This window comes from Orbicella franksi, chromosome 2, assembly GCF_964199315.1.
Source record: "Orbicella franksi chromosome 2, jaOrbFran1.1, whole genome shotgun sequence".
In the NCBI taxonomy this organism is placed as follows: domain Eukaryota; kingdom Metazoa; phylum Cnidaria; class Anthozoa; order Scleractinia; family Merulinidae; genus Orbicella; species Orbicella franksi.
In genome coordinates, this window is record NC_138146.1 from 5,848,400 (window position 1) to 5,860,238 (window position 11,839).

Genomic DNA, 11,839 nt, shown 5'->3' on the forward strand with positions numbered 1-11,839 from the left:
GGGGTCTCTTACAGGGTGTTTTCTAATATTCTATACTTCAAACGAACACCCTCCGGTCAAAAATCCCAGACGGAATAAGGTTCAACCGCAGCTAGTGTTCAATACACTAGTACCAACCCACCTCGCTCCACGCCCCACCTCCGCCAGTACCAAGTGCAACAAACTTTATCGTATTCATTCACCGAAAATTCAGTCACCGTCAGATGGCATATCAAACAAGCATTGATCACTCATTAAAACTTTATAAGTTCATTTCAAACATTTCTAGTTACAGTCTTAGATTCAGAGGTTCTTTTAAGGGCAAAACATATTAGTTCAAGACGAAACAAAAAGATAGACAAAGATTCATAATAAAGTGACACTGTGGCGTAACACCTGCCGAGAAACCGCGTGCCGCGCCAATATTTTCCCGCCAAAACATCTCATTTAGCAAAAACAGATGTTTGGGATGATGTTTACTTTTCGCGTTAAATTTCCTTTTCTTTTCAGAGAAGTGTTTAGTGCCATACAAATGTAAATAGGATTATATAGATATCTCACCTCATCTTTCCTACCGCTAAAACTAATTTGCGTTGGAGTTTTGCAGTTGACCATTTACATACTGTAGGCAGCTTGAAAAGAACTTTTAACAAACCTTTAAGAGAAAACAAATTTTTGCCAATCCACATGTTCGTGGTACCATGTTCGATTTGAATAGCCAGTCTGTTTTCTGGTCGTTTTATACCCTGATTCTTATGACCTTCTACATAGTTAACTAAAGGATCAAATGGCAGAGCTGATCTCGACTTTTCTCGAGGTTTTTCACTACACACCTGCCTTCAAAAGCGGAATAAGAGTCAATTTTAATTCAAAAAAAAAAAAACTAAGTAAAGCCTCCTAAAACGAATATACGGCTACACCGTGACAGGCAAAATGGAAGCATTGCTCTTTCGAAATTTTACTCGAGGATTTTTTAGATTCTTGAAGCGTTTTCTCCGATTCGAATAAAACGGTGAATCGTAGAATACAATAGCTGACACTTATTTTGAAATGAGGCGTTTTAAAAACACGTCACGTGCCCTGGTTCGACCAATCAGCGCGCCTCACTCGGTTCGTCACAATGTTGCGGCAAGTGAGTATTTTGTGAGAGGCGACTTCCGCTTACCGTTTCAGAGATAAACTGACATTCGTTACCGTAATCTGCAAAAGTCGAAAATATGGCGACCCAACTCCTCCCTTTTATGCACGTGTTAATATTTTTGTTAAGTTTTATCAAAGGTAAGTAATTTTCTCTTTGAAGCGGCCTACTTGTTTTCTGCACGTGCCTGTTTGAAGTCGCCTTGATGAACCTTAGTGATAAGTTTTTTCTGTGTACTTTCATCGCAGTTTCTGTGGCAAGCGACGCTGTGAATTGGACCACAAGCCCAAAGGATTCTGAACATTTCGTCGGCAGTGATGCAATTCTTCGGTGGGAGTATTCAACCCATCCTTCAAACAAGATACGATTCATAAAATTCGGGATCAAGGTCCGCGCGAACGAAGGTGTTACAGATATCGATGTTGCCATTATCAGGAAAGACGTGTTGACAAAAGTTGTCACCTTCAATAAGAAAAGCGATCGAGAAGTCACAGCTCCCTTTGATGGTCGAGTGAGTGTGTTGAAAAACGAGACAGCGAGTTTTAAGATCAGAAAACTCACGATGAGCGATACTGGAACATATTTTTGCTACCTAGAACCTGCAGATCGGATCGACGGAATGCCGGGTTACGACGAAGTTAAAATAAAAGTGGTGGGTGAGTGTAGTTCGTTTTTTCATTTATGTAATTATGTTGCTATGTTTAACTGAAAAGTGAATTATATATCTCGTGCTGACAGCCACTGACTCAGAGCCGATAAACACTTATTTAGCTCTTGTATATACGCTTCGTGTTGTTGTTTGTTTGTTTTTCGTGATGTAATTTTGCCATGGTTTTGTAAACTTGTGGAGACGTCGCGATGTAGTAACGGAGATTGTGTTCGTAATGGAGGGATTTTCGTCACTTTTTCCATTAGAGAATTTTTATCCAGACAGCTCTTATCAATGCTAAGTCTACTGTCATTAGGCACTTTTTCGTAACGTACTTTTATGTTAAAAAACGTGAGCTGTTTATTTTGTTGACAACGTGTGAAAATCATGAGTCGCTTTATTTACACAGAAACTCGACCAAAACTTTACAACCTGCGTTGGACAAAAAGACATGAAAGAAAAGCAATTTTGTAGGTCTTCGTTTTCCAAAGCAAATCGGAACACAATTTTTAAAACCACTCGTTTATAATGGCAACTCTTTGGCGTTTTATTTAACTCTGTCACATTAAATATTTAACGAACCCTCTTGGAAGTCAATTCAATATTCAAGTCTCATATAGTGCTGCTTTTTGAATGAACACATAAGACCCTAAAAGTTAGATTCGCTTTTGATATTTCTAGCGGAAAGCATGCTATGAAAACAATTTTTATTTTCATATTTTTATGAACCTTGTACGTACAGTGGGCTTTGTGGCGTGTTTGCATATGTTAATGAGGGCGGAAAACTGAGACACACGTGGGACGGACAATTTATTTGTGGTTCTCTTTTGTCTAGTGGAAATCTTTCAACATGCCGTAGAAAACAACGAAACTTGAATCAGATAGTACAGGAAAACTGTGTTTGATTGATTTGTTTTGTCAATGTTGGTTTGTGATAAGAAAATTCATGTACAAATCTGAACTAGTGGAATCGTGAAATGCAACTGAAGATCTTCGAAAGTGTCGAATGTCGATAGCTTTGCCGTGCCCATTTTCGTTTAAATCTACAGCAAACTCGAACAGACGGCAAAAATAACGTTCCGAGCCAGTATAAAAGCCAAGAATGTCAAGGTTTGCGGCCTCCGAACTGATAATAATCTGAAGATACAGGAACATATGGTGTTGTGGGGCATAATTAATTAGTTTTTCATTTTTCGTTTCGATCAGTTTATGATAATTAAAGTGATGTCGCAAATGTATTCACACTTTCATATTCATCACTCAGGACAGGATGTTTTGTTTCGATCTGCAGGAGTTTCGTCTGAAATAAATTTTTCAAGATATTAAAACGCTAGCTTATCGCAATGTTTACAAAGGAGAGATTTATTTTTAAAAGGTCAGCCAACAAAATTCGACAGGGAGCGAAAGAGAACAAGAACATTAAAGTGAAAAACATTTGAACACGCCAGGTGTAAAGTTCTTTATTTATATTTAAATGTTCGACGTTTTTTGAGTAAAAGAAAAGGGAGATACATCCGAGCTTTTGCATTTTGGCGTATCAAAAAGATAAAGAAAATATTACTATTCATAAGAATCACCTTTTCAGTTCAATCAAAGTCATTGAGAGATGGATCATGAAATATGTTGTTCGCATTTTTTTCAAATTAAAATTCGTATCTATGTTCTTCCAAAAGGTTGATGAATTTCTCCATATATCCTATTCTCTGTATATTCTATTCTCTCTATGTGCGAGTAGAAAACGCTTTTTGCATATGGCCGATTAGAGAAAAGGAGTTTTAAAGAAAAAAATTGACGTCTTAAATTTTGTGCCCAATATTCCGTGTAACACGCGAGTGATTAAGTCTCTGATATGTCAGTGATTAAAAATTAACATAATTACGAAATTGTGATCATTTTTGCAATTATGTTTTCTAAAAATTGACTGTGCTGCACCCAAGTTATATCCATATTTGGTTAAAAGTAAGCGCTCGTACCCAGGCGTTTCTGTTTCTCAGGGACAAAGCAAACGCCTGGAAAAGTATGCAGGCAGTAGCTGTTCGTTTCAATTCTTATGAGCTAAATAAAAAAAAAAAACCGTTCAAACAGAAAGTACAAAGACAACACGAGGACTATCAGCACTTTTTTTTTTAAATTTATATGTATTCGTTTTTGCGCTGAACTTCCTCCAATAGTCTTGCTCAGCTATTTGCAGGGCAAGTCCGATGTATCATTTTACAGTATTTAAGGCCCCATCCACACTACGCCGGAGAAAACGGTGGTTTATTTCTCTGCTGAGGCTTACCGGCCCCGCTAATCAGTCCGTCATTTAAACGGGGCTTTCAAGAAAAGCTCTACAAACCGGACGAATTTAAAAAACGCCGGCTTTGTGTTTAAGTATGGACGGAAAACATTTTGAAAAGTACGGAGCTTTTCGAAAACGCTCTTCAAACTGGAGGAATTTGAAAACGCCGGCTTTGCGTTTTAGTGTGGACGGAAAACATTTTGAAAACAGAGCTTTTTCGAGAACGCTCTTCAAACCGGAACAATTCGAATGCGCTGGCTTTGCGCATGCGTTTTAGTGTGGACGATAAACATTTTGAAAACAGAGCTTTTTCGAAAACGCTCTTCAAACCGGAACAATTCGAATGCGCTGGCTTTGCGCATGCGTTTTAGTGTGGACGGTAAACATTTTGAGCCTTTCGAGAATGAGGATGTTATGATACTCATGCGAGTTCCCTGCCCAAGTCTTCCTCAAAAACTCAAATCCAAAATGGCCGGTGATTGTTGCATTTTTTTTTCGGCCTAGTGTGGACGGAAAACATTTGATGCGTTTTCCGAGTGAAAACAGCGTTTTTAATTCTCCGGCGTAGGGTGGACGAGGCCTTCTATTGTTAAAAATTCAAATAAAACAAAAACAAGCGATGGGCTTAGTTCAGATTGAATAGCTTCTTTAAGATTTTAGATTCATTTTCTTACAACACATTTGCTATTTTCAGATATAATCATAGATCGCGAAAATTCCACAGTGCTCATCGAATCGTGGAAAGGGCACAGGATCACCATGAAATGCGTTGTGAGGAAGGCTATCACTAACTCCACGGTCCGATTCTACTGGCATAGGTCTAATGGTCAAGTGCTACCCGGAAGAGAGGTTTATTTCAAGGACCGTGAATTAAGTCAGAAGACAGTGGTGACTGACACGGACGCGCAATTCAATCCAGTCAGGTGTACAGCGAAAACGGAGACCACAACTCAAACGCTGGATATCATCATCAAACGACTGCGTGAGTGGTTTCGCTTAGTTGTACTCCACTAACCCCCTCCCCCGCTTCACCCCCCGACTCCCACCGATTTCCCCCCCCCCTTCCCCCACCAAAAAAACAAAAAAAAAAATCCAGAGGAGTAAATTAGCTTTGATTTATGTGAAAGCTATTATTACTCAGATTTTTTTTTCGGCCTTCACTTGACGGGGATTCCCTCAGAGACGTTGGAACACACTTTCGCCGCAGTTAGCAACTAAAGTGTGACGGGTTTAACGAAATCTCCAAACTTCCTTAAAGTCTTTCTAATAATTTATCCTGCTTTTTGATCAGTATCAGCTATCTCTTCCCTGAAGCGTAGGTCAACGTGTGGCAATTAAGTCTATGAAATCGCGCCAGACAATGTGTCAAAATAATGTTACATTGTTCGCCTAAACTATTCGTTGACAGAAACCTTCACCAATTCCAAGGTCTATTTGTTGGTGAATGCAGGAGTTCGAAGGACTGCTTTGTAAATGCCAACGGTACAACTATTCAACAACGAAAATCAAACGGGTAGCCACTTTCAGCGCAGCGCGAATAAACGACGTAGCGAAAAAAAGGAGAAAGAAGCTTAATGCAATGAGCAAACGCCCTCCCGCATCCCGCTTCTTCCCTGTTTTTTCGTGCCCCATTTTTCGCGCTGCGCCCCAGTTAATAGCCCTGCGAACGCAGATGTAATTTCGGCGGAGACAAGCGACAGCCGGAAATACGTCTGCTTTCGCAGGCTATCCAACTATCTGAACACCTGGAGGAGGCGATGAGACAGGATGAACGCGAACCATCTCACATCGTTTGAAAACGTATCTTGCAGTGGAAAGGACTGTTCTATTTCATTTCTCAATGGAATGGCCGCGTATTTCATCAAGAAGCATTGTAATAGTGTGGAAAAGCAATTGGGATTAATAGTGATTTCCTCATCGTTCCGGAAAAAAGGAGGAAAGAGCAAAACCTCTGAAGGCGTTCCATTTTTCTCGAAAAATTTCTACTGGAATGGAACGTTCCATTTGAGTTTCAACGGAACGAGTTTTCATGCAAATGGAAAGCACCCCGGGTATATTTGAAGACGACTACGGATTTTTGATTAGTTCCTAATCTCATTCTTTGTTTCATGAGCAGCTTGAGAATCTTAAGCTGCCACAGTGTTGACGATAATACCAATAAAAAAAATGAGCGTAAATGTTTCTCGCGAATTTAGCTACTTCCTGAGTCTATTCAGTAACTAATCAAGAACTGACCATGGAAAAATCGCCATCGTTGTCCATTAAACGTTGAGGTTTTGCAGAAGACCGTAGCTAAATAATGTACCGTGATGTATAACACGCGTACAGAGCTACTGTACGGCTCGTGTAAGAATGTTTTCATGAGAGGGTAGGGGATGTCAGTTGTTTTCGTGTAACGTATTTTTGGTTTATTCTTATGCTCCTTATTGAGAGTTTCATCTTTCTCTAACATTTATCTTGCCAGACAAGCCTACGGAACCAGTGAACGTCACTGTACAGGAGATTCGCAGCAATAATACCGATTGCCACGTGCACAACAAACTCATATGGGAGCCCCCGGTGGATGATGGTGACACACCGATAACAAGCTACATAGTGGAATATAAACATCCAGTCTTCAACAGGATCTTGATCAGTGAGACGGTCAACGACTACAGAGAGCACGTGATTTGCAAGCTCCAAGCCAGCGGTTATCCACGCGAGGTGCATGTTGACGTCAGAGCGATCAACAAAGTCGGTCGCGGTTTTCGATCTCGTGTAGTTCCAGTATCATTTTTCAGTGAGTTTGTTTGTTTTTTGTTGTTGTTGTTGTTTTTTTCTTGAAAAAGAAAATTTTCTCATACTATGACAGCATTTCGTTATAGTGTGGCGCGATCGTCACAAGTAAGGAATGCCTTGACAGTATTTTAGTTTCTTTTTCTTAACATCAGTAAGACACACATTCTACTGTTTTTTTGTTGTGGTTACTAAAGAGCAGTTTAACCAAATTAGGAGCTGATAACCCAAATGGTTAAGTATGAAATTCTTATGTATATTTGGTGTGGATAGCTTAGGTTTTCCATGACTGTTAAAACTATTGGCTGGAAAGTGCAGGATTTCAAAAGTTTTTAACATTTATAAGTGGCAGTTTTGGTGGAAGCCAGAGCATTTGACCCATGTGAAGCACACATGGAAAAACATGAAACCGAGTTGCAAGCGCGGGAAAACATGAATTGAAACCCAGTTACAAGTGCGGGAAAACACGAAACCCAGTTGCAAGCGCGGGAAAACATGAAATCCAGTTGCAAGCACGGGAAAACACGAAATCCAGATGTAAGGGTGGGAAAACATGCAAACGGCGCCAAGCGCAAGGAAAATTGCGACTAGTAAAAGGTGCAAAACCCATTAAAGATTACAAGTGATAAATATAACGGTATAGAAAGTTTATAGCCGAATTCTCAATTGATTCTGTTAAGAACTCGATTGACTGAAAAAAAGGTGTCGTTTTGAGTCGTTAGCATGGTTAGGGTACAGCACCAGGCTCCAAGTTTCTCAAGCTTTCACACAGCCGGCCAAATGATGTTTACCAACAGTCGTTTGAAAGCTTAACTGAAGCTGATTCATTTCTTACTAGGTTCTCCGTCTGCTCCTCTTAACCTGACAAACAGTTTAGTTCGTAAACAACAGCCTCCTTTTGACGTGTGGGTCTCATGGAGTCCACCTGAAGAACATGGCGGTTCGCCTGTGTTGCAGTATCAATTGGAGTATAAAGAAGAAGGTTCGCCATGGATTGATGCCACAGTACTGAAAACCAACAACACTTACATCTTAATCAGTAAACACGAAAAGGCCTACATTTACGAAGTTCGTGTTACCGCCAAGAATAGATTTGGATTCGGCGCCCCCTCAGAAGTCGTTACCGCGGCTTTCGCAGGTATCCTTTTAACACCTTAGTTACATGTTCATCTGCCTGTGTTTCTAAAGAAAAAAAATAGTACGCAATGCCACTACTGAAAAGATACACATGCAGGGACAACGATATCATTTCCTCTTTTGGCTCTTGGCTGTTCGATTGTGGAGGAAACTGATCACCGTGGATACTTGGCCGTAGACTACAACCCGAAGTCTATGTCCTTGTTATGGGCGCTCTACCCTCCCTTCCCACCCCCCCCCCCCCCCTCATCCCACCCCCTTCACACCCGGCTTAGATGGATAAGACCATTTAATTTCATGTTGCCTATCTCCTCCCAGGTTCTAAATAGGCACCGTGCAGTTACATGGTGGGGATATCATTGCTTTTGATTAGTAATCAGGAGGGCCTATACTCTAAATAACTTTGTGTTACGGACATTAGGATACGTTCTAGAATTGTGGTTGGCCCGAGTGTGTCCTTAATTTTTGGTTTTTGTTTCTGTTTTTTGTTTTTGCAGAAAAGCCAGACGCACCACAAGATTTGGTCAAGGGAAAAGTATTTTACGACCAGCAAAACAGACCTAACATCAAAGTGGTGTGGAAACCCCCAAACTACGACGGAGGCTCGGCAATCCGCCATTACATTGTTGAACATAAGACAGTGAAAACGGAATGGAGCACTGCAGCTAATGCGACAATAGAAAAGACGGAGTATTCATTGCAAGTGAAAAAGTCCGAAACATACACTGTTCGAGTGACAGCAGTGAATAAATTGGGTGTGGGAAAGCCAGCAGTTACAACAGTTAAATTCACAGGTTAGTACGAGATGGGTGTCTTGAATGTTCTTTTCTCCGCCTAGTTCTGTATCGGGCGAGCATGGCTGTACATAAGGGGAAGGGGGTTAGAGAAGGAGAAAAAAAAACTTTTATTTAGATTTGCAGAAAGCGTGGAGGGAGGGTTCCATTGGGTGTGAGTTATGTGTATCCTTGATGTTGGCATCCACTGGGACGACTTTCTGAGATGTTCTATAGCACGGGGTAAAGGAATAACACTGGTAACTATCATTACTGACCTCTTGAGCAAACAAGATCAAATGGAGGTTGGCACATTGTACAGTTTCGAATCAACAATGGCCTTAAATACAAACTTTTTACAATGCAAGGCGCATCAAGCGGGACAAAACTGCTAAAGATATATTGTTTTCTTGTTATATTTGTTAGATGAAGATGTGAAAAATCTCGCAAGATCGAATAAATCCAGAGCATCAATGACATCATCTGGTTTCCTTGGAATGCTTCTACTTATATCAGCGTTGTCGTATGCTTTGGCGTAACTTACCAATCTCCAATCTTACACATCTCCATTCCAAGTTGTTTTTTTTGTCATTCAAATATAAAGACGAAAGAACACAAAGGAAGCATTTCTTGCTTGTCAATGAAGAGCAAGCGCTGGCTGTCTTAGTCGAATTGTAGTCTTCGGAAATAGACTAATCCAGTGATCTGCTAATGCTGTTCTTGATTGGACAATGTGAATTGTGAATCCACTTGAATTATGCCTCCACTGGACAACTTTAGAAGACTGAAAAAACACGTTGTGTTTAATTGTTTGATTTTGGTTATTGCATCAGGATGCTTCGCGCAAAATACAAAACGACATGATATACCCTATCAGCAAAACAATTTCAATGCCGCCCGTGTCAAATACCTTGTATATGTGACATGAGTTTCAGTGGATAGATCCTTACTTGTAGCATGAGGCATGGTCGAATTTTTTTTTTTGCAGATTTAGGATATTTAAGGGTGTTCTGAAGTCTCACCTATGCTCGTTTTTTTTTTAGTGTCACGCACTGATCGTCTTCTCTTAGTGTAAATCAAACGTTGTGTGTCATGCTATGTGTGGACAGTTTACGGTTGCTAGGAGACCAGGTGTGTTTAGAACGGCGCGCAAATAAGAGATAGATTACTTTACTTGTTGAGAGAAGAACTGTAAAATTTCACGAGTAACTACTTTTGTGCATCCAAGGAATACCTTGTGTTTTCAATTTTAATGCTGTTTGTTGTCAGTGATAAGCCGGATAACCTGAGCCAAAACAGCTCATTAATTAATGTTTGTATCACTACCCCCTAAGAAAGGATGGAATGTGTTTTTTGTTTCGATATATACCTAACAGAAAATATTACATTATTTTGTAAAACACAAATGGTAAATTGGCAGTTAAATTTGTTAATAGCCTTGCAGTTGTTATATAAGCCGTTGATGTTTAATAAAATAAACGATTTGGAAACTTCCGGACTTTTGGCTATTGTTCTAAGTATTTTGGAACATAGAGATGATACCCCACTCGAAACCGTCCTCTGAATTCTTTCAACTATTCCTCAGATGGAAATCCAAAATCAAATATTAATTAACGCTGTATTTGAACAGAGAGGTTTGCCGTTCTATTTTATTTTTGTTTACTGCCAGAGGAGAAAGGGGATTCCCATTTTCGGATTTAAACTGGACGTAACCTTCAATGGAGACTTAAGCCTTGTTCGATTCTTCGCCTCCATTTGAGGATCAATCCTAAAAATGTTAATGCTTCCTATTTGAGTCTAACGCTAAGTTTCCGTTTTGAAAAGGTTGTGCTTAGGGTAAGTTCGAAGTGTATCGTATTAACGATATATTTTACCACATGCGTGTTATCTGTTTCCTTGCTTTCAGTAACTTTTACCGGCAAACAAAGAAAGCTACTAAATATCTAGATATGTAGAGTTGCTTTCTCAGAACAAAGGGAATTTAAGTGAAAGGCTTTCAGTATATACGTAGGTCGTTAAGAGCTCCATAATGTAAACTGCATTGAGTTATATTATGAGTAATGGGTCTAAATACTTATATTTCGTTTAAGGTGGCTCACAACAGTTTCCAACACTTAGATTTGGATGGGACGTTATAACCACTCTTTATCACTTGATGCTACAATCATGGTATCAAAAAACTGCCCAATCATTGGTGTACATGTTGGTATCATTTTCGTGACAAAATAGGTTACCATAGCAACAGTATGACCTCCTAAAAACACCCTTAATTACAGCTTTAGGGGCTTATAATTCAAAAACGGCACGGTGAAATTTTTTTATACCATCAACTTTTGATAGGTATGATAAGACAACTTTTGGCAAAGTTTAAAAAATTCTGTACATCGGGTTCAGAGCCACCTTAAATTTTCGAAAATTTAAGGTGGCTCTGAACCCCACGTACAGAATTTTTTTAAACTTTGCCAAAAGTTGCGTCTTTTCATACTTTTGAAAAGTTGATAATATAAAAAAAAATTCACCGTGCCGTTTTTGAACTATAAGCCCCTAAAGCCGTAATTAAGGGTGTTTTTAGGAGGTCATACTGTTGCTATGGTAACCTGTTGTGTCATAAAAATGATGACAACGTGTTCACCAATGCTTGGGCAGTGTTTTGATACCATGATTGTAGCATCAAGTGATAAAGAGTGGTTATAACGACCCATCCAGATATAAGTGCTGGAAACTGTTTTGAGCCACCTTAAAGAATATTAGGTTGGCGTCAAAGAATTTGGCCCTTAATTTCATGTTGTAATACTGCACAGAATTGGGAGTTAAAACTCCCCCTCCGCCTCTTCTTCAATTTCCACTATGTTTCGCCATTCGCGTGTTTTTCTCTTCGTCTGACGAAGTCTGAGATCATGAGAAGGTTATTTTCTTTGACAATAATCATTTTAGCCGTACGTAACAGCCGTTTGCAATTGTTGCTCAGAAGATTTGGGGGAAAATGTGATTCTTTCAGTGTCGAGTTGAGTTGAGAGTTTCCCAAACAATGCTTAATCATAACCAAAACCTATTTTTGAAAGTTTCATATTGTTTCTGTTTGTTTCAGTGTAAGGACAAAGGGAGGG

At 39.6% G+C, this 11,839-nt stretch overlaps 1 protein-coding gene across 1 annotated transcript; it reads left to right on the forward strand.

The window, feature by feature from the left end:
• Positions 1 to 943: 943 nt before the first annotated feature.
• Positions 944 to 10,016, forward strand: LOC145477864 (neural cell adhesion molecule 2-like). Its single transcript, XM_081455718.1, has 7 exons — positions 944 to 1,257; positions 1,366 to 1,773; positions 4,742 to 5,029; positions 6,512 to 6,826; positions 7,661 to 7,960; positions 8,457 to 8,753; positions 9,159 to 10,016. The coding sequence occupies exons 1-7, from the start codon at positions 1,197 to 1,199 to the stop codon at positions 9,269 to 9,271; spliced, it is 1,782 nt and encodes a 593-aa protein (XP_081311844.1). The 5' UTR covers positions 944 to 1,196; the 3' UTR covers positions 9,272 to 10,016.
• Positions 10,017 to 11,839: the final 1,823 nt, after the last annotated feature.

Bases quoted from the DNA above. Each gene is read 5' to 3' on its own strand.
- LOC145477864 (XM_081455718.1), top strand. From the start codon at position 1,197: ATGGCGACCCAACTCCTCCCTTTTATGCACGTGTTAATATTTTTGTTA. The intron at 5,030-6,511 runs GTGAGTGGTTTC...TTATCTTGCCAG, and splicing joins TATCATCATCAAACGACTGC to ACAAGCCTACGGAACCAGTG. The intron at 7,961-8,456 runs GTATCCTTTTAA...TTGTTTTTGCAG, and splicing joins CGTTACCGCGGCTTTCGCAG to AAAAGCCAGACGCACCACAA.